We start from the raw sequence: 24334 nt of genomic DNA on the forward strand, positions 1-24334 counted from the left end.
TCTCTGCCACCCTCCGTCCTTTGAGACAACAAAAAGAGGCAGAGAGTAGAAAGTTAGCGAGTGCATGTGCATGGGGCCCATCCCTGTAGAGGGAGATTCACAGAGGGAATCTATTACAGGGATCGTGAACTTTGACATCAGCTCATAAAAGTGAAGGTGATGTTGAATGAAATGTTTACAGAGCGCCTTCAAAAAGTCAGTAAATAATGTGCTTCTCGATGTCTCACTTTTGTGCTGAGATGCTGCTCTCTGATTGGTTTCTTCTCTCTGTTTCCTCTCTACAGATCGACTTGGAGCCAGAGGGCAAAGTGTTTGTCATCATTGATCTGTCGGGATCCTCCAGTGAAGGTGAGACTCCACAGCACAAAATCTACAAGTTGACACAAGAAACAGACTATCACAAAGACAGCAAAGACAGATAGAGTGTGGTCAGCAGTTATACATTTCATACATTCAAAAGCTTGGGGTCATGGGAAATGATGCTTTTATTCAGAAAGGATGCATTGAATTTATAAATGTCTTTACAGTCACTTTTGATAATGTCACAAGAATTATATTTCAAATAAATGCTCTTCTTTTGAAACTTTCTATTCATCAAAAAATCTTACACAAAATATATTTTATTTTACACAAAAATGTAGCAACTGTTTTCAAACTGATAATAATAAAAGATTTCTTAAGGATCATGTGAAACTGAAAACTGGAATAATGGCTGCTAAAAATTGTTTAGCTATCACAGGAATAATTACATTTTAAAATATATTAAAATAGAAAACAGCTATTTTAAATTGCATTCATTTTTCACAATATTACTTTTTTTACTGTATCAAATAAGTGCAGCCTTATTAGCAACAGACTCAAAAAAAAAAAAGGTGGGTGTTTGATAAATTGATGAAATCCTCTTGGTATTGTGATGCATCATTAGTGCATTAGAAAGGCCTGTGCCAAGATACTTGTGACTGAGGGGAAGTCTGTGTGTGGAAAGCAGCAGTGTCCATTAGGGAAATCCCACTCTTATGCTTCTCTGTGTGTGTGTGTGTGTGTGTGCGTGCGTGGGGGCTGAAGCTGTTCTTTCCTGGGTGTGTGTTGAGCATATGTTCTGAGAGCCCACTCACAGATCTGAGGCTGGTGCTGGGAGATACCTTTCTTTAGTTGAGATAAACTAATGATGCAGACTCAAAGCAGCAATGCTGGATTTCCCCTCTCAGGTTATAACTGACTGGATGCTTAAACGGAGATGATCATGACACATAATCTTGATTGAATATCAGTTCAATCAAGATTCAGACAATGGACTGATGTCTCAAAAATGAAAATTCTGATTATGATTATAATTTACTCATGCCATCCCAGAACCATATGTCTTTTATAATCTATTGAGCAACTGCAGCTATTTCTTCTGCCTCTTATAGCTGTAAGATAGATGTCGTCCCCACAGCCGCCACACTTAACGCTGCAATGCCTGTATCAGAAACTTCTAACTTTAAAAGTCAGGTCTACACTCAGGGCCGGATTGGGACTCATTTTCAGCCCTGGAGTTTAATGCATTAGACCGGCCCACTTTAGTTCACAACTGACTATATTAAAATAATGTAATTAAAACCTCAGAATATAATTCCCTACAGTCTTGTAATTCATTGTATTTTTAAAAACATCATCATTTCCAATTCAGTGCAAAAACAATAGCCTAAGTTTTTAGCTTCACAGTGAAGATTTATTAGAACAGTAAATAACAGGATAGTGTAAGAATCTCTTTTCTTTAAGATTTAGTATTCATAAATATCCAAACATTGAAATAAAGAAAAAAATCTAATAAAAACAAATATATAAAACAAAATAAAGATTCAAATAAAATGTATTGCACTTTCTAACGACAGTATCATCTCAGTTTCATTAATGTATTGCTGAATCGTCAGGTATCATTAATTATCTCAGGGCATTTTTCATTGAGCAGGGCTCTTCATTACTATTAGTTCTTCTGAATGACAATCCTACCTGCCCATTCTGGTGTGTTGGGCTCATGACTGGAGCTTGGTAACGTTACTGGGCCTTGCTCTTCACTGTTAGCAGCAAACTGGACTAGAGGCTGCTGCTGCTGAAGAGCTACAAGAAAAAGTTTGATACATGAGCGGTGGTTTGCAAACAACGTTGTTTTGCAATGTCGCTAGCATCTTGAACTGCTCCTAACTACCTTAACGTTAGCTTACTTACCGGCCTCGTCGTCTCCATTTGTTTTTTTGAGGAAGAATGTGCTCAGCTTAGAAAACAGATAATCACGTCATCATTATCTTGCAGGCTGCACCCTGCGAGAAAATATTAAATAAAAAATAGTGGGACGGTGATAAAATAATAAATAGAGTGGGGCTGTGGTAAAATAATAATAAAAATAAATAATATATATTTATATATATATTTAAACCCAGTGCCATGACAACAACGGCCCTCGCAGCCAAAAAAACATACCGGCCCACCGGGAATTTTCCCGGTGCTCCCGATTAGCCAATACGGGCCTGCCTATAGTCACCATATTGAACATTTTTTCCCATTTATACACTTAAATATAAAGGTTCTTTAATGGTTAATATATGATTCACAGATTCGATAAGGTTCCTTATAGTGGAAAAAAGCTTCTTCAGACTAATAAAATATTATTCTGATTATTTCTTCACACAAAGAAAAATAATTTCAAGAACTGTTCACTGAAAGGTTCTTTAGGGAACCCACAATGTTTTTTTTATGGCATCGCTGTGAAACTACGAAAGTCCTAAGAGGCCATGCATTTAAAAATAAAATTCTTTCTTGTTTTGTCTTGATAACAGCTTAATTATCTCGTGATCATAGCAAGTTATTTTCTCATGATCACAACTTAAAGGGATAAGCGCGTGAGGCGTCTTCATCTTCTTGCTTGCTTTACGACAGATTGCAGACTTTTAAGTGAATTGCCTGATAGTGCTGCCTATCTCTCAAATGGACCATTGACACTCCCAATTGAGTTTTTAGATAGAGTGTCAATGGTCCATTTGAGAGATAGGTGGCGGTAATGCACTTATAAGTCTGTGATCTGCCATAAAGCAAGCAAGAAGAAGACAATGCCTCACGCACAGGCTGTGTCACGTAGTACAGTTCAGACAGTTCAGGCATTTTAGTGCATCAGAGGTAAAAATTATATATATGTAAAAATGATGATATATATACTGTTTGGTTTCTTGCACAGACCGATTGTTTTGTGTCTTTGCACATCAATGTATCGTCACGAGCCACAGGGCTTAATTTGGTTTTGTTTGTGTATTTTTTTGTTTTATTGTATGTTGTTTTACTGTAAAACATGTTCCCATGGCTCTCGGCCTCGCCCCACTCATCACATACCCCCATCGCCCCTCGCAGGCCGGGGGGTACCCACGAGACTGCGGCCCTGTACTCCCCCCCCCCCCCCACCCCCGTCACACTCGTGATCACTACTTAATTTTCTCATGATCTCGACATAAGTTTTCTCGTTGTCAAGACTTAATATTTTCATGTGATCTCGAAATAACGAATGTTGTTTTCTTGTTATCACTACTTAATTTTCTCATGGTCTCGTCGTAACAAAAGTTTTCTCATTATCATGACTTAATATTTTCTAGTGATCTCAACATAACATAAGTTGTTTTCTCGTTATCACAACTTAATTTTCTTGTGTTTTCGATATGACAAATGTTGTTCTCTAAGTTACACAACTGTTCCAACAGGTGGCACTAGGGGAGGGGGTGATTGGGGATTTTATGAAACATTAATTTTAGGTTTTACTAACCTTATTAAAGCATAAATCATTTTAATTAAAAAATTATTTGTGTTTTGACACACTAGGCTAATTCATTAATGAGCTGTGATAATAGACATGTAAATCTGTATTTTTACCCACAAATGTAAGGGGCAAAAAAAACACTACACTGCACCCACACAAAGGCAAATCCACATACAGTCGCAACAGACAATAAAACACACATACAAGCTCTGTGTCTAAATAATAGTTGTGTTGTCTGGATGTTGCGTTAATCACAGGCCTCTTTTCAGAGGTGTCAGTAAACTGACTATGAGCTTGGCTGGAGATCACTTAATTCTAGCGTCTCCGTGCAAACAATCGGTTAGTGCTAATGTGCGACTTTGCTCTGGGCATAAATGAGAGCACAGCATCCCTCCAGTTTATGTTCAGTGGCCTGAGCAAAGCCTTGTTCTCTATGATTGTATGTACACACACCTATTGATTTCTGGTTGATCTTTCATATTGATCCAAAGCACTGTGCTTGTTCTGACCTGCCTGGGTGGGGTGATTTGACATGGGCATGAGAATCACAACAACAAAACGGATCAAGTCAGTGCAGTATATTAGTGGAGACTGATAAAATATCAATAGATGTGAATAGTCAGCAAGCACCCTTTTAGATCATGGCTAGGGTTGGGAACTGAGAAATCCGAATACCAAGCTAATGACTCTTTTGAGTTATTATTTTGATTGCCAACAGCTCTAAATAGTGTCTTATTATTTTAGCAGTAAATGTGGATCTTTCAGATGAATTTTAGGAGTGCTGGTTTGGTCTTCTACTTGTCTTCGTCTCAACCCCTCAAAGTCTTGGGGCCCTATTTTAACGGTCTTGGGGCCCTATTTTAACGATCTAAACGAAAGTGTAAAGCGCATGGTGCAGGTGTACTCAGGGCGTGTCCAAATCCACTTTTGCTATTTTAAAAAAGGATTGGCGTGCCAGTCGGGTTGTCCCTATTCTCTTAATGAGTAATGGGTGTTTTTTGGGCGTAACGTGCAATAAACCAATCAGAGTCTCATCTCTCAATTCCCTTTATGGTCCAGTTGCGCTCGTGCCATGACAGATTTGTTATTTAATGGCGGAATTTGGCAAGCGCAAAGACAGAAAGCCTCTCCGAGATGAAACGGAGCTGTTCGTGTGCGAGCAAATAGCCTAATTCTGATACATGTGATGACTTTCCATTGTGACATGTGGGCAATATTTAGCCTACAAAAAAATCTTATGCATTGCAATCCTTTAATTTTTAATATTTGGCATGTTTGTGTGCTGCTGTGCGTCCCCGTGTTTAATAAGCAGTGTGTACACTCTTTAAATAACAAAGAAAAAACATTGCGCCAGACTTTAGACCAGGTTTGAGCTGGTGAATGACACCGGACTGAAACTAGCAAACACACTTGCACTGCGCCTTGCGTCGCATTGCGCCGGGAACACACTCTGTTCTTGGTCTTGACTAGGTCTCGGTTTAGGGGGTCTTGACTACAACACTATTATAAACAAACAACTTGACCAATTAAGTTTTACTTTCCCGCAGATGACTCTTGTGAACTGATACCTTTAGTGAACCAAAAACAGTCATCTTAGCCAAAGAAATCCGATCACTAAGCTAATGACTCATATGAGCCAACAGCTTGACTAATGCAATTTTACTCTCAAGCAAATTACTCTTTAGAGCAGGTTATTTTACTCTATCAAAAAGAAACAACTTGACCAGTGAAGTTTGATTCTCAAGCATGTTTTTATTATTTTTATTGAATCACAAATACCTATTAATGTAATGTAATGATAAGGAACAGGAATTGTTAGGAGGAATCAGATTAAAAATCTAATTTACACCAAGAACTATAACTATTAGCGTCCACACCAACGCATTGTAACTTTTATTATTGGCATGCACTGCAGTTTTGTTGTCTGTCACTTTAAATGCTCAAGCTTTTTAAAGCAGGATGGATTGTCTGGTTCTAACTGGCTGTTCTGACAATGTTGTTATCATTAATCAGCTGGAAAATAAACTCTTCCAGCGATAACGGTCCTGTGTCGTTATAGTTGTGGTGCGGATAGTTAACGTACTTGATACGAATGGGCCTCAATTTCTTACAATTCCCATCCCAAGTCATGACCTTTGATCTTTGATGCCATGGCAACCATATCACAAATAGCAGGTGAGGGCAGTTTTGGTACGTAGAGGTGGAAGTTGCTGTCTTGTTTCCACAAACAGATCCAATCAATGAGTCTTACACACACAGACAAGAGAATCTCTTTAGATATGAAGGGCAGAGCTATTTTCAGTGGCACCTCAAGCTGCACAGACCAGAATAGCTCAGGCACTTGCCGCATCCTTGCTTTCTGTAAAAATTACCCATGTTCCTACCTTCCTGACCCAATGTCCCACTAGGCTCTTTTGTGAGTCAAGCCCAATTCAGAGCATAATTTTTCATTGCTGTTTAAAGACTGATGATATCAGAGGCTTCTCACCCGAGCTGCACTGGTCACAGATGTTTCATTCGGATAAATGAAATATATTTCTCTCCGTTCTGCTGCCTGAGTGTGTTTATGTACACATAAATCTTGTGATATTGAAAAGAAAATGCGAGCAATAAAGTATCCTGGCTCCCACCTGCTTTAAATAAGTTTGTCCCTTTTGCCGTTATCAGCTCACCTTTCTGATGAGAGGTGACAGATGCTGTGCTTCTATCTTTACCCTTCTCTATTTATAGTGATCCTCTCATCAGCCAAATGTATTTCTCCTTCCTCAGGCTTCTGATTCATTCCACCATTCAATACATTTAACCATATTAAAGGATAACCAACACGGGTTGAAAAAGGAATAAGTAGGAAGTGTGTGTGTGCCTACAGAGTGAAAACGTTGATTGTCGGGTGCAGCATGTAACATGTTCAGGATTTACAGTCTCAAAATAGCAGGTGGGACTGAGCCATGGATTAACAGCCAGATACACATACACACTCAAAGCAATGACAGCATGTGATGGTTTAGTTACAATTTATGTATATGTACATACATGTACATATATGCACACACACACACAATACTGTTTTATTTTACTGAAATGAATGTTTATTCAGCAAAGCAGCATTAACCAAAAGTGTCAGTAAAGACATTTATGGTGTTAAAGAAGATTTTTGTTTCTAATATATATATATATATATATATATATATATATATATATTAAAAGAGAATACAGTTATTTTAAATTGTGATGACATTTCACAATATTACTCTTTTTGCTGTATTTTATAATCAAATAAATGCATCTTTTGTGAGCATAAGAGGCACTTTTCAAATATATAAAAAACTTTAGATCTAAATGTCTAAATAAAAAAATAGTTGAAATGACCCAAATAAATATCCAGTATTGATCAATATATCCAATATGTTACTGAAAAAAATAGATAAGTGATATGCTACCATATATTGTGTATTAAAAAGTTTTTTTTTATTTTTTTTATTCAAAGCTGGACACTCTCAAAATGCATATCAGGAAAACACTTACTAAACACACAAACTACAATAACGCACATTCATAGCAAAGACCAAATATTGCTTCAGCTGTCCCTAACAAACCCCTTTAACCCCATTTCTGTCCATCTTCTTCCTGATTGGCTGTCCTCATCCACTTCCTGTTCATCCTACACTTGAACTTTCTCCCAGGGTTCATGTGTTCACCGCTCAGTGAATGTCAGCTTTTTGCTGCTTATCATGCAAATCTATGCAGGGCTGCTGGGAGAGGTGAAATTGGCTATTTATAGATTAAAAATTTTCTCTCTCTCTTTTCATTAATGAGTTTCTTTATTTGAGGCCGCAGTGCGCTAAATGTTCTCTGTTCCATTTTCTTCCGGGTTTTCTCTTTCTTGTCAGCTTCCCCTAAATCTCCCTCATTCCTAAAATCCAAATCTGTCTATGTGCATGTTGAGCAGGGGATCTTCTTTGGTTGGTGTGTGTGTTTTTTCAGCGGGGCGGCCCACGCTCTGAAATGGTTTAGATTGCAGGGGTTGCCATGGAAACGAGCCTGTGTGCTCACACTTATAGATGGATAGAGTGGTTGAGAGGTCTGAGAGCAGGAGAGAAAGAATAAGATGGAGAAGAGGGTGAAAGAGTGGACAAGGTCCAAATCTGAACAGTAACGTTGCTGTTGTGAAGAGTATTCGGATTAGTAAGCGGTAGCCTTGCACAGATGTGTGTCATTTAAATTGGTTTGGTTTGCGTGGCATTGAGAAAACACACTGATTCTTAAGTATATGCGATTTTTTTTGTGTGAAGTATTATGTTTAATAATATCTCTAATTTCATTATTGGCATTGGAGCTCTTAAAGGGGTGTTAAATCAGCTATTTTCGAAGGCTTGATTTTGTTTATGGGCTGCACTGTAATGTGTTCATTTTCATTAGTTTTTTTAACTTGCATTATTTTTCACATACTATTTACCTTTATTCTACATATCTGTTTGCGTTCTCGTAAAAGAGCTCCGTTGACTTCCTGGTTCAATGAAGCCCCTCCCTCAGAGAGTTAAACAGTGGGCTCAGATTGGTTAGCTGCCACAGAGTGTTTTGATTCACTAACCTGCCTAGTGCACGTTGTCCGGAAATGTCATGCCCCTTTAACATTAGAGATACTTGTGTGTCCTCTGGTGTATTGTAAACAGTGGCGTCAATATTGCCTTTTCAATTTGAGCCCAAATCATACCCAGAGAATATTAGTAAAGAGTAACGGTTTTATCCTTATTAAAGATTTAGTACAGCATGATGTCGTTGTAGCATGTTTTTTAGTGTAATTGTTTCATTTATACCATTGACACCCTACTACAACTGCTCTTCCTCTTCTCTAAAGAAGCTCAACATGGCCTCATCCCCTTTGATGCATGTCCCCAAAGTAGGGTTTATGTAAATTTTAGGTTTTGTCAAAAAAAATTTTTTTTTAACAGATTATAGCTTTTGCAGTTTGTGTTGATTAATTAACGTTTGAAAGGAATTAAATGTGGTTTGCCATTTAATGTATTCAACAACAGTCAATTTGTAATAATTATGAATGGCCAAGTCCTCATCGCGGTCCGTGGGGTGGCCTCGGTAGAATTCGTTGTCAGAAATCTCGATCCGGGTGGAGGGTTTCCCTCTCAGTATAAATCGCAGTCCGGGGGCACTTCGGATCACACCGAAAGGGCACTGTTGCACAGTCTATTAAAGGTGCATAATGAAGTTGAAGGTTGTGTTGCTCATCTGCCACTCACTGATCAATCTGAAGCAATGGAACCAACTGTCACTGAGTTATAAGCAGATTTGCAATCTCTCTCTATATCCCTCTCTTTTTCTGATTGATGCCATTTTAATTGGTCCCATGCTGTGCTCTGGCTGGATTGGAGAGTGCTTGTGGGTGGCGTGTCTGGGGCTGAAGTGGTATTGGCGTGGGTGGAGGCTGCTCCGAGCTCCTCTTGGCTGTCTGACCGTGGGCGAATACAGCCGCCGGGCTCAAACTCTCATCAGCTCAGCCTTCCATAAGCCAATCAGGAGAATAGTGGCTGAAATACACACAACAAAAAGAGCAACAGAGAGAGGCATAGAAAAATGAGTATGGTGTGGATGGAAGGAAGTGACCATGGTTTGGTGAAGCGCACGTGCGGTCGTCCCTGATCACCATGGACACAGTCACTAGGGAACGTGTTCATGCATTCTCACCTGCTGCATGTCATCAGACTTGAATGAGATAGATAATGATTGTAAAGGTGTGAGTATGTGTACTGTACTCCTCTGTAAGACCTAGTTTCCCTTTTAGATGTTGTGATCTTTCTTTCTTAATATTTATTTTCTTCAGCAATTATTGCTGTATTTGTTAGCATTTTCTAAATATTATGCACATAATTATACTTATTATTCAAATCATTTTATAATTAAAATTTGAATTATCTTTCATTTTATCTTTGCAGTGTTAATTTTAATCTTAGTTTTAGGTTTAAGTAATTTTTGTGCTTTCCTCATTATTATTAGTTACTTCAACTGATTTTTATTTCCACTTTAGTTTTAGTCATTTTAGTAGTTCAACTTAAACTTATTTCATTTTAAGCATTTCTTATTTTTTTTGTTTAAGTCTTAAAGTTTAAGTCTGATCTAATATTTATTCCAGCAATTTTTTTTCAGCATTATTTCAATATACGTATGTGCTTTTAGCAGTACGCCAGTATTGTGTTAGCCAGGGGCGATTCTAGGATTTTCATTTTAGGGGGGCTCAGCCCCCAATGAGGGTATGATGTAAAAAAAAAAAAAAAAATTAGTTTATGCTCTAATGCTCATTTTTAACTAGTTTCATTCATTCATCCAGTAACATGCATATGGCACAGTTTTATAATCACTGAGGTACTGAATGTGAGGTATTTAGGTGGGTTGGGGGGCATGCTCCCCCGAGAAAATTTTGATTTCTCTGATCTACATATGTGCATTTTAAGATGTTTTGAAGGCCAAAAAAATTGGATGACAATAGCTTTAAAACCATGTGTGGGCAGCTGTTTTTTTTCTCACCTCATCAGCATCACACTCTTTTTCTCTTGGTTTTTATCTTGCTCTGTCTTTTCCCTCGTAAAGCTGAGCTTTGACTGATATAGGCTTTTTATTTTTGTCTGTCAGTGAAGAAAGTAAACATAGGGTCAACTGATAGGTTGATTTATGAATCATTTTCTCAGACAAAGCTACCAGGAAAGCTAGGTAACCAAGTCCATCAACAATGAAATATAAATTATTTTATTTTTTAAGCTTTTTAGCCTTTGTAATCAACAATACCGTTGGTTATTCACCAAGTCACCCCGTGAAAATCTATTTAATTTCAAATAATTTAACTAACCAGCTAAACGTGTATTAATGTAACTGTCTATTGGCAATATGATTAATCTGTTCTATATTTATTTCTATTTATTAAAAATAACAACATGAATTATCAATTTGCCACTTCTATAAATCAAGTACTTAAAAGAAAATCACAAATCCCTTTTACTCTTACTCTAATATATGTATGTACACTCCTCCTGATTCATTATTACTTAATACAAAACTATATTTATTAATACAAAACAAAAAAAACTTCAAAATAATAATGATGTTCTCTCTCTGGGCCATCTAGTGCTTTCAGATAATGATGTGTGTCTTTAATCATTTCTGTGCATGGCAGCATAATGTAATGCCAAAATACAAAATAATATGTTTTAAAGTTTAAAAAGTAAATAAATAAAATAAATCATGATCGTTTTCTAAAGTATGTTTTCATGGGTGTTAATCGCTTCATTTTTGTAGGAATAAAAAACAACTATCACACTGTGTGACAGGGCTGAAGGTGAACGCAGCGAAACGTATTGGTATTGGATGAGAAACCGAACCGTCCCGTGTTGCTCCCAATGCTCCAGTAACATTACATTATGTAAACTGCAATGCATTTATGACAAAGAACTGCACCGATGCAGATGTAATATCATAGCAATCTATCAATAAATGCACGCACACACGACACACACCTTGTGCTTTCTGATGTTCGCTCTGCTCGGCGCCCCCGCAGATTGAAAAATGAGCTAACTCCAAGCAGACTCAGATAAGGGGAGGAGCCGAAACTTGACGCAGCTTGCCGCCGTTTCAAATGAGTTTTTTTAAAGGGGACTGAAGCGATAAAAAATGTATTAATCAAATATTTTTTTAGGGGGGCTGGGCTGAAGCCCCCCTAAAAAGGGCCTAGTGATGCCCCTGGTGTTAGCCACCAGCACCTTATATGAGTCTCAGCCATTGAAACCATCCTTATCTGCCAGGTTCAATAAAAAAACGAAACACAGACTAGATCCAGTAATCTTCATATAGAGCTTAATCAGGGTGGACAACATATTTACTTTGACACAAGCAACAGGGAGGCTTCAATATGTCATACTGCCTTAAAGCTCTATTATGCTAATATTTTTGTAGTTTTCAAAATTTAATTCATGAAGAAATTATGTATGTTCCACAAAGATACACAGAAACATTGTGCAGCACAAATAATGCTCCTTATTAGAGACTAAATTGAGAAGCATATTGCTAAGCTAACAGCATGATGCTTTGATAAGTTAAAAGAAACTGCATTAATGAATAAATAGTTAATTTGTGATTTGAAATTTCAACTATAAAATAAGAAAATATAAAAAAAAAAGTGTCACTTTGTCTATTGTTTTGACTGAACTTTTACCACTGCGTTTGTTACTGTCTATCTAGGTTTGCAGTGCAATGCTGCCTTACCTTAATTAGTTCAAAATCCATCTTAGAAAGCATCATTTTGCAACTGCCATTATTTTAGGCCTATGATGCCTTTAAATGCTGTCCAGTTGATCAGCACACTAGATTTTAAAACAAAGCTATTAATTAAATGTTAAATTAAATATGGCAGCTGCTCTGACTAGATCTATAAAGTGAATACAGACAGTATGAACTCCCCTGGTGTATCTCCTGACAGTGTGTTTGTGTGTTGTACTCTAAGGTGAGCTGTGTTGTGCTGGGAGGTATAGGTGTGTTCTGGTTAAGCCCTGCTTTTTGAACAGATGGATAATGTATTATGTAAGCACATCTATCCCACTAATGGCCCTTTTATCTGCCACGCTGTTCTCCTGAGCAGCTGCCTGCTCCAGAAGACAGGACACTCTGATATCAGACAACACACGCGCACAACTTGCCCCAGGAGCACCCTAGCATGGGACAGACTGCAGATATACACATGGACATTAACACACACTCACTGACCGTCCCCCAGGAACCTTGCAATGGTAATTGTACCGAGCCCATTTGCTCTATGGGGGCTGCATGTAGGGATTTTTAGCTGTAATCACACCTCTGCAGCAGCTCCCCTTACAGACTGCATTAAAATAATGCAGCCCACACATACGCTGCTGTATTGAAAGACAAGAAGTGTGGGAGAAGTTGGATGGCAAGTAGTGATGGGAAGTTCGATTCTTTTCCGCGAACCGGTTCTTTCGGATGGTTCGATTCAATGAACCGGTTGAAAAAACGGTTCAGCGGTTCTTTTACGCTCGACGTAATGACGTCATTGGCGATGACGTAATGGCATCACGTCTATCAAATATATATATATATATATATATATATATATATATTTATATATATTTATATATTTATTTATTTATTTAAAAGTCAGTAATCATAACTTTACATCTGAGTCGTTTAAAGACTCCATTTGTCCATTATTTATTTCTAAAGATAGACGACAATGTATAAAGGGCTCCATTACCTTCTATGTTACATTATGGCCCCGTAGAAACAGTTTTTGTAAAAATAGGCTAACGATTGCGTCATAACCACTCGACTCTCTGTCGCACAGTAGGGAAATTACTGTACAGACAGGAGGAGAAGCTCGCAGGCAATCGGGGAGACGTCAAGAGAGAAGCCCATAGATATAAAGTCCATAAAAGCAACGGGAAAAAATATTTCAACAACGTTTTTGGGTAATTGGAAATAATTCGGTATGTGGCAAGTGAATACATATGAAGTAGCTTTTATCCACGAACTTTAATAATTTGTCTACTTCATTAAATAATGAAGTATGGGTAACGGCCGGTATATTGACGGGAATGGAGAAATTATCAGGAAATTATACAGGCAGTGTAAGAAAAATCTCAATGTTAATCGCGGTTAACGTTCCTATATTTATTTACAGATCTACGCTTGAAGATGAATGTGATCCCTTTCATCCTGGTCGGAAGCCATCTACAAAATGTCATAGCCTACATAACGTGAAATAAAGAAAAAAGTTTTTTGTTCAAGTGTTTTTGACCATGATTTATTAGCCAAAACTGCATGATTTAACACCTAGCTCACAATTATTTGAATATTAGCCTATGGGCAAATGTTTTACGTGAAGAGATGAAATCATGTAGAACAATAACAATTTTAAGAGACTATAAATGAACAGCCTATATTGAATCGATACGAAAATGACTCAAGGGGATATTGTATACTGACAGTATGGTTCCTGGGATTATATATGTCTGTTTTGGATGGGTTACTATTCGGTTTGATGTAGATAGAAGGAAACGAACATTTTTATAATGTGTGCGTTTATGCATGTATGTGTGCATGTGCTATTTGAATCACTTTTAATAATTTTGGATGATTGTACATGTTCTTTGTTATCTGTTATTTATATATATATATATATATATATATATATATATATATATATATTTATTATGTGTGTGTGTGTGTGTTCAAAATAAGATAACTAACTAACTAAAATGACTAAGTACTGCAGAAAGGCAAACGATTACAATCCAAAAATAGGCTATAATTTCAGTTGGAGTCGATAATAATAAAAGTCGATTTTAGCCACTTCTTTTGTCAGGCCTATAATGTTTTAATGTAAGATGTCATATTGTAATTATATATAGCGTAATATGATATGATATTATAATATTTATAATATAATATTATAATTATTATAATATTATTATATTATATTATGTTATTACTATACAATACGATTTGATTTCCAAAATCACACACACACAGACATATGTGAGTTTATTCTGATGCGTTATTGAGCGTTGAGTTCAGCTTGCTTGCACTTAACGTAACGTTATATACACCTGGCTAGTCTGAGCCCTTATTTCTGGAAAGCCGTGATACTTCGACCTTGGAAACTTCTGATCATCATTCAAGGCGATATGTTATGCACTAAATTAATACATTTCTTAAATGCATTTTCTGTAAAGCTGCTTTGAAACAATATGTATTGTGAAAAGCGCTATACAAATAAATTTGAAATGAACATCCTTACTGTAAACCGTACCACTAGGTTAACTGTATACTACTTTCATGTCATTTACTGTTAATAATACACTACGTCTATACCACACTTTTTTTGCACTTCTGGTTAGACACTAACTGCATTGAATTGTCTCTGTACTTGTACTCCACACATTGACAATAAAGATAACTCTAATGTAATCTAAAGATGTCTTGACATCTCCCTTATCAATATTCACTGTGAAGGCTACTGACTGAATATGTATCATTACGAAGACCACATGACATTTCTGTCAAAGTATGTCTACTTGAAGTGTCTACTGTGTGTTTTGATAATAAATATTCAATCATTTCGTAAATAAATATTTATTTATTGAAACAAAAAAACAATTTAAAAAAAGTAATACTTTTAAAAAAAAATCCTGATCCCCTCTCTAGCTACATTCGTCGTGGGGAAGAAAAGTGAGAGGCCATGGGGTGGATGGCTAGGGTGATACATGAATGGCACGGAGGGGAGAAAGAAGGTTGGGGGGAGAAAGAGCAGTGACTATTGAACAGTGTTATGTCTACCAATGTGAACATGTATTAAACTAAAGACAAAAGGCACATACACAACCCCAAAACAATTTAACAATCTTCAACTGTTTCAAGTTAAAAACATGCTGAGAGGTTTAATCCAGCATCACCCCTACTGGATTAAGACTCTCAAGCCTTCAGCTAAATTATTTTTAAAAATATCATTACCCCTAGGTGATAAATGAACTTCGTCCCTTAGAAACAGTTGAGGCTTGTTAAATACAATTTGAGGGTGATGCACAATACCTCCCTGCATTCCCAAGACAAAGGTAGCCATGACACTGTTCACCCATTTACGGGACTTGTCAATTTTCCCCGGAAGGCCCGATCTCCACCGATGTCTCTGGGTGATGTCAGACAGCACAATGGTCATCTGAGGGAAACGCCGATAGAGATGTTGCAGATCCTGCTTCATCGCTGCGACGAGATCGATGCTCTTCCTGCATCCCAAGTCGTTCCCGCCGCAGTGAATCAGCAGGACATCCGGGGCTGCTCTTCCTCTGAGGGACCGGTAGAAGAAAGGAAGGAGTCCATGCCATCAAAGTCCACCCCAGCCAAACCAGTAAACCTTGGCCGCTAGGCCAAGATTGGCCCTGATGGTCTCTCTGGCCCTCTCTTCCCCACGACGAATGTAGCTACTCCCGATGATCCAAATCACTGGACCTGTTAATAGCATAGAGCAATCACAATCATAACACTGTTTTGTCAGTATGAGTAAACAGATTTTAACACACAAGTAACTTGTCTCTGGCCATTGATTTATTTATATCAGAACAAAACAGAAAAAAAAGTCTATGCAAATATACAATAAAACACAAATTAATTGATCTTATCTGTTCATTGAAATAATAATAACAATATAGGTATTACACAAGGTTAATCTATTATTTTATTCTCTCTTACAGTGTTGCTTTCCATATTTTATACTATATATTCTAAAATGATACTATATTAATATGGCTTACCTTTGTTGGTAGCGTAGTTAGCCATGGTTTTAGGTTTTTTTCTTTCTTTTTCTGGTGTTAGCAGAAGAAAAGTTTGTATTTTTACCTATGAGGACAGAAAAATGAAAAGGGCAACCATTAGTTATAGATGTTATTGGTGACATTCGTTATTGTCCATTTATTATCTATATGTTATTTAACAGGCCAAATCAGACGCTTTTGTCCAAGCGATTTACTGAACCAACCAAGATCCAGAACCATATAGTTTTGAGCCGGAATACACAGACGAGGAGTTACAAACTTTGGAAGCTGTATGACAAGATGCCGAACATGGCACTGTTACAGTATGGCTAATATTAGTCATCTCAAAACATAACGGAACACTTACCGCAGCAACAGGTGATCCAATTTGTCCTGTCTTTATTATCGATGGGATGGCTGTATCCTTTAGCACACGTTTCATGGTCCGTGTGGCAACTTGCATTTTTTCAAAATAGTCGTCTACAGTAAAATGTTCAGAGCAAACGAAATACTTCGTGATGGTGTTTACAGGTGTGTTTAAATCATAGACTGTAGGTTTAGATCTATTTCCAGAGCAAGTAGCCATCGATTAATCAGGTCAGCGTTTTTGGTTGGAATTCTATGAAACATCATAGTATTACCTGGTCTCCCCTGTTTATTGTCACAGCTCTTTACAATACAGCAAACACCCATGATTGTAAACTATAAATTTACTATCTAGTAATTGCTGACTCTATTACTCCAACTCTGAGCGAACTCTCTGCTCCTCACCACGGCGCGTCTCGTGTGCTGCACTAATCACTCCGCCCAAGTAGCCACTCCACCCAAGTAATGTTAGCTGTGCTCCTACGCCTAGTGAGAATATAGTTCCCAGTATTTATACGATTAAAAATGGTCTCTGTCTCATATATCCTTGTTATTTGTACACGCTGTGACTATACAGATCACAACATGTAAATAGGAAAATGTTTGCATTATTTTGTCACTTATTGGGATTACTATGCTACCATTATCCATTTACATCCAGTCTTTGTGCTAAGCTAGGCTAGCGGTGGGTGCATCAAATAACACTTATAGAACGCACAGAAATGAAAAAGGTATGTATGGACTTAATCTAACTCTGGGGGATACTGTGAATAAGCTAAAGTCCCAAAAAGTCGGAGTGTTCCTTTAAAAAAAAAAAAAAAAAAAAATATATATATATATATATATATATATATATATATAGTTATTTTATCACACTTTCCGATGTTTCACAAAATACTTAAAAAATTACACGCATGCGCAGTATCATCAGTTCATCGGTTCTCAAATCGGACGCGTCCGAAAGAAACTGTTTTCTGTTCAGTGTACTGGTGATCTGAAACCGATTCAACCATTTCTTGACTCGAGAACGAGAATCAGCTCATCGGTTCTCAAATCGGACGCGTCCGACAGAAACGATTCTCGGTTCAATGTACTGGTGATCCGAAAACCGATGAAACCAGTTCTTGACTCAAGAACGAGAACTGCTCCAGCAGTCGGACATCGACATCGAATCGGACATCACTAATGGCAAGTTTATTGGAACAAAACAAGAGCGAGAAAATTGTTAGTCTCCTCTCCGCCAAGGAATCCGCTCTCTCTCTCTATCTCTCTCCATCCATCCATCCATCTTCTTCCGCTTATCCGGGGCCGGGTCGCGGGGGCAGCAGTCTAAGCAGAGAACCCCAGACTTCCCTCTCCCTAGACACTTCCTCCAGCTCTTCTGGGGGGACACCGAGGCGTTCCCAGGCCAGCCGGGAGACATAGTCTCTCCAGCGTGTCCTATGTCTTCCCCGGGGTCTCCTCCCAGTGGGACGCGCCCGGAACACCTTCCCGGGAAGGTGTCCAGGAGGCATCCGGAACAGATGCCCGAGCCACCTCAGCTGACCCCTCTCGATGTGGAGGAGCAGCGGCTCTACTCTGAGCTCCTCCCGGGTGACTGAGCTTCTCACCCTATCTCTAAGGGATCGCCCAGCCACCCTGCGGAGAAAGCTCATTTCGGCCGCCTGTATCCGTGATCTTGTCCTTTTGGTCATGACCCAAAGCTCATGACCATAGGTGAGAGTAGGAACGTAGATTGACCGGTAAATCGAGAGCTTCGCCTTGCGGCTCAGCTCTTTCTTCACCACGACAGACCGGTACATCGACCGCAATACTGCAGAAGCTGCACCGATCCGTCTGTCAATCTCCCGTTCCATCCTTCCCTTACTCGTGAACAAGACCCCAAGATACTTAAACTCCTCCACTTGAGGCAGGAACTCTCCACCAACCTGAAGTGGGCAAGCCACCCTTTTCCGACTGAGGACCATGGCTTTGGATTTGGAGGTGCTGATTCTCATCCCAGCCGCTTCACACTCGGCTGCAAACCGTCCCAGTGCATGCTGAAGGTCCTGGCTTGTTGAGGCCAACACGACAACATCATCCGCAAAGAGCAGGGACGAAATCGTGTTGTCACCAAACCTGACCCCCTCCGGCCCCTGGCTGCGCCTAGAAATCCTGTCCATAAAAATCATGAACAGAACCGGCGACAAAGGGCAGCCCTGCCGGAGTCAAACACGCACCGGGAACAAGTCTGACTTACTGCTGGCAATACGAACCAAGCTCCTGCTCCGGTCGTACATGGACCGGATAGTCCTTAGCAAAGGGCCCCGGACCCCATACTCCCGGAGCACCCTCCACAGGCCGCCGCGAGGGACACAGTCGAATGCCTTCTCCAAATCCACAAAGCACATGTGGACTGGTTGGGCAAACTCCCATGAACCCTCCAGCACCCTGTAGAGGGTATAGAGCTGGTCCAGTGTTCCACGGCCTGGACGAAAACCACACTGTTCCTCCTGAATCCGAGGTTCTACTATCGGCCGGATTCTCCTCTCCAGTACCCTGGCATAGACTTTCCCAGGGAGGCTGAGAAGTGTGATCCCCCTGTAGTTGGAACACACCCTCCGGTCCCCCTTCTTAAAAAGAGGGACCACCACCCCGGTCTGCCATCCCAGAGGCACCGTCCCCGACTGCCACGCGATGCTGCAGAGGCGTGTAAGCCAAGACAGCCCCACAACATCCAGAGACTTGAGGTACTCAGGGCGGATCTCATCCACCCCCGGTGCCTTGCCACCGAGGAGTTTCTTGACTACCTCGGTGACTTCAGCTTGGGTGATGGACGAGTCCACATCTGAGCCCTCAGCCTCTGCTTCCTCAATGGAAGACGTGACAGCGGGATTGAGGAGATCCTCGAAGTATTCCTTCCACCGTCCAACGACATCCCCAGTTGAGGTCAACAGCTCCCCACCTCTACTGTAAACAGCGTTGGTAGGGCACTGCATCCCTCTCCTGAGGCGCCGGACGGTTTGCCAGAATCTCTTCGAGGCCAACCGATAGTCCTTCTCCATGGCCTCACCGAACTCCTCCCAGGCCCGAGTTTTTGCCTCCACAACCACCCGGGCTGTAGTCCGCTTGGCCTGCCGGTACCTGTCAGCTGCCTCAGGAGTCCCACAAGCCAACCAGGCCCGATAGGACTCCTTCTTCAGCTTGACGGCATCCCTTACTTCCGGTGTCCACCACCGGGTTCGGGGATTGCCGCCTCGACAGGCACCGGAAACCTTACGACCACAGCTCCGAGCGGCCGCTTCGACAATGGAGGTGGAGAACATGGTCCACTCGGACTCAATATCTCCAGCCTCCCTCGGGATCCGGTCGAAGCTCTGCCGGAGGTGGGAGTTGAAGATCTCTCTGACAGGAGACTCGGCCAAACGTTCCCAGCAGACCCTCACAGTACGTTTGGGTCTGCCGAGTCTGTCCAGCTTCCTCCCCCGCCATCGGATCCAACTCCCCACCAGGTGGTGATCGGTTGACAGCTCCGCCCCTCTCTTCACCCGAGTGTCCAAGACATACGGCCGGAGGTCGGATGAAACGACCACAAAGTCGATCATCGACCTACGGCCTAGGGTGTCCTGGTGCCACGTGTACTGATGGACACCCTTATGCTTGAACATGGTGTTCGTTATGGACAAGCTGTAACTAGCACAGAAGTCCAATAACTGAACACCGCTCGTGTTCAGATCAGGGGGGCCGTACCTCCCAATCACGCCCCTCCAGGTGTCACTTTCGTTGCCCACGTGGGCGTTGAAGTCCCCCAGTAAAACGACGGAGTCCCCAGTCGGAGCACTTTCCAGCACCCCTCCCAGAGACTCCAAGAAGGCTGGGTACTCTGCACTGCCGTTCGGCCCGTAGGCACAAACGACAGTGAGAGACCTATCCCCGACCCGAAGGCGCAGGGAAGCGACCCTCTCGTTCACCGGGGTAAACTCCAACACATGGCAGCTGAGCTGGGGGGCTATAAGCAAACCCACACCAGCCCGCCGCCTCTCACCATGGGCAACTCCAGAGTGGTGAAGAGTCCATCCTCTCTCGAGGAGTGTGGTTCCAGAGCCCAAGCTGTGCGTAGAGGTGAGCCCGACTATCGCTAGTCGGAACCTCTCAACCTCACGCACAATCTCGGGCTCCTTCCCCGCTAGTGAGGTGACATTCCACGTCCCTAGAGCTAGTTTCCGTGTCCACCCGCCTTCGACTGCCGCCCGATTGTCTAAGCACCGGCTCCTTACGGTCCCTCCTGTGGGTGGTGAGCCCATGGGAAGGCGGCCCCACGTCGCTCCTTCGGGCTGAGCCCGGCCGGACCCCGTGGGGGGGGGGCCCGGCCACCAGGCGCTCGCATACGAGCCCCAACCCCGGTCTATCTCTCTCTCTCTCTCTTTCATTGATGGACACATAGTACATTAGGGGCACTGCCACAACACACATAGCAGGGATGGAAATTAGCACACCAGCCAAATGCGGGTGATCTTGTGCTGTGGCGGGTAAACTTGCTTCACCGTGATGGGTAAATAAAAATAGCATACTGTTTCACCCGGCCGGATGACAAAAAATGAATTTCCTTCCCTGATGTGTGTACGACACGCAATAAATTGTACTGTAATATCATCCGAAGCAGCTCCGTTGAGAAAGGCGGTGTAAACCAGGCTCAAAACGGCGGCATTGTTCCCAGTACAGTGTTTGCAGCTGAAGTTAGTGCCGCCGTCGGAGTCATATATTTGTTGGTTATTCACAGTATGTTTTATAGCACGCGCTCATGATATACAAGATCGCGTGAAGTTGAATTTGTTATCGCGCACAAGTTTCCGCATACTGTCATGTCTCTGTCAAACCCCAGTAAGTTCATTTTCCTCCAGCATTCTGCAACATACAGTATTAGATTATATGGACAGTTTGTGTTTATCACGCATGTCTAATAACTGCTGTCCGGAGGATGCATTTTATTTCCAGTCTTCAAGTACTTTTTCTGAAGTTAGCTCTGTGGCTAGTAAGTCACCACTCTACATTGTGAGTAAATCACTCGCATATGCGACTAAATCTTCCTTCTGGCTACTAAATGATGTCTTATATTAGCCAATGGCTAACAAATTCTCTGATTTTACTCGCCAGTGTTTTAGTTGGAGGCTAAGTTTAGCACAGATATTTTCACTCGCGAACACTCTCTGGCTACGTTCACACTGCGGGCTGAAACGACCCAATTCCGATTTTTTTGCCCCTATGTGACCTGTATCTGATCTTTTCATGACAGTCTGAACGACACAGATCCGATCTTTTGAAATGCGACCTCCGTCTGAACGGCCAGGGCACATGTATCCGACCCGTACATCATTGATACGCTACAAACGTCATAATTCTGCGTTGAAGTAGGCAGGAACGAGAAGATAAACTGATGAATTCTGTATTAGTGAAGCCACTCACATCAGTATCCCACCACTCCTTGCTGCGACTCCGCACCCACACGTTTCTCTGTACCGACGTTGCTAACACTGCTCCACAAAACGCCATGGCCAAAAACCTTGCTCTCCTCCTTCTTTTTAATTTTCTTCTTAAAACGAGAAGATTGTAATTGTGCTGGCTCCATTGGGAAAATAACTTTAATATTGCAAAAAGAGCTCCGCTGTTGACTACACTGTTGTTGACATCCATGTTTAACAATAGCTACTTCCGCAAACAACGAGTGACGTCGTTGACCGTTGAGTACTCTTCTGCGCATGCGCGTCACTTCTGGGTCATTTCACGTTCACACAGCAGATCACAAAAGGTCGCATTTAATTGGAAATGTGAACGGCCTTGCAAAAAAATCTTCTTTTTTTTTTCAAAAAATCGGAATTGAGCATTAAGCCCTGCAGTGTGAACGTAGCCTTTGACTCTCTGTCAGACGATCTGTGCTTTTTTTTTCCTCAATGGATCCGCAACGCACCTGTATAATGTACCGTAAACTCTAGTGTTAAGGAGCACAAATCGCCAGCGCTCTCTCTCACACTCACATAGAGAAAGAGAGAGAGAGAGGGGATTGACGTGCTACATTTAAACAATATTATTTGTTGTGTTTTCCTGTCAAAATAACGGAGTTCCTATGAAAGAAGTCAGCTTTTAAGAACAGCTGGGTTTTCCGGTAGTGGGTGGAGTTAATGCGCGAACGGCAATCTCATTGGCTGGCACTCACCTGTTATCGTCCCTGTTTTGATTTCAGCAAATCAGTTTGAGCGAACACACAAAACCTGATTAATATTCATGAACCCAGCAGCTCATTAGTAATCCTTAGTGTGTTTTATAGTTTTTATTAGTAGGAATCGTATTATTATTATCTTATCAGTATTTTTATTTTTTTTGTAATTTTTTATTTTTTATTTTTTTTACAGAAACACTGAATGACCAAAAAAGCACAACCACCAGTCCAGTTAAAATGTTCAGTTAAAACGACTAATAAGAATTCAAACATGGTTATCAAGTTTACTTCTAATTACTAAAGTTCTATTCTTAAGTGATACTTGATTATTATAAAGCTTGACTGACTGGCGAGTAAACTAAAATAATTACTAGCCAATGGCGATTCAATTGCCAAGGTATCTGTACAGGGTTGTAAGTTCTTATGTAGAAACAACATTGTATCACTACACATGTTTGAATCCTTTCCTTTGGAATTAAATACAGCATTATTAATGCGTATGAAAACAGTGCAGTGTATCATCCGGTTGGGCTACGGAGTTGAGAGAATGAGCTACTTCAGCAAGAGTTGGCTGTTTCAAAACCTAGTAAGCTGCCTAGATAGGCAGCATTTTTGAGCATCAATGAAAGAGAAAATGTCAGTATTTCATTGAGACTTGAGATTAAATAAACTGCTTAAGTATTGTAGATCTTGTAGCATTCATTTTCACATGCATTTACACATGGTCGGTTAAAAACAAGAAAGTGGCTGGTAAAAACATTGAGTGGCTGGTAGATTTTGAAATCCACCAGCCACAGTGGCCGGTGGACAAAAAAGTTAATTTCCATCCCTGAAACATAGTGATGTGAATGTAATTTCACACTGGTTTGTGTGATGAAGGAATGCTGCCCCCCCCCCTTCCCCCAAGGGCATCACCTGACTGCAGGAATGCATAGAGCCATGGCAGTGGGTCACATGGTTGGTCAGGTGGTCTTCGGCCGCCAGTTTCTCTCATGATCAACACACATTATACACAATTACTGCAGCCCTCAAAGGGGGAAAGTGAGGGGAAGAGTTGATTCAATGATGTGTTTGTTCACTTTCTCTGATGGCTGAGTTGATTTTAGATCTTCTTGAGGACCGACCAGCATTTTGGTGTTTTGCATTTGGTGACTGACCAATGTTCTACTGTTTAGAGTGTGTGGATATGTTCACTTCAGAACGTGTTTATTTTGGCTTTTATCTTTAGTTACTACTATGAAAGAAGAGAAATAAAAGAAAAATGAAAAAAAAAACGGGTTTTCAAACGGGTTTTCAAGCAACACAAGCAAAAAAAAAACTGCTGTTCAAAAGTTTGGGGTTGGTAAGAGTATAAAAATACATTAAAAAGAACAATATTGTCAAATATTATAAGGCTACCATTTAAAATAACTGTTATCTGTTTGAATTCATTTTAAAATATAATTTATTCCTGTGATGTCAAAGCTGAATTTTCAGCATCACTACTCCAGTCTTCAGTGTAATCTGCTGTTCAGTACTGATTTGGTGCTCAATGTACATTACTTATCAATGGTTAAAACGGCTGTGCTGCTGTTTGCTGTGGAAACTATGATAAATGTTTTCGTGAGACATTTTTCAAGATTCTTTGATTTAAAGAAAGTTCAGAGGAGCATCACTTTTTGATATGAT

General features: G+C 40.5%; 1 protein-coding gene across 2 annotated transcripts in view; it reads left to right on the top strand.

Moving 5' to 3' along the window:
- The window catches only part of LOC132121502 (protein kinase C epsilon type-like), a 61844-nt gene that overhangs the window by 11688 nt on the left and 25822 nt on the right, over positions 1–24334 (top strand). For both annotated transcript variants that reach the window (XM_059530975.1, XM_059530974.1), the window contains exon 2: positions 285–348. In XM_059530975.1, coding sequence (XP_059386958.1) covers positions 285–348 — 64 coding nt within the window. The remainder of the gene's footprint in view (positions 1–284; positions 349–24334) is intronic.

This window comes from Carassius carassius, chromosome 39 (assembly GCF_963082965.1).
Source record: "Carassius carassius chromosome 39, fCarCar2.1, whole genome shotgun sequence".
Classification (NCBI taxonomy): domain Eukaryota; kingdom Metazoa; phylum Chordata; class Actinopteri; order Cypriniformes; family Cyprinidae; genus Carassius; species Carassius carassius.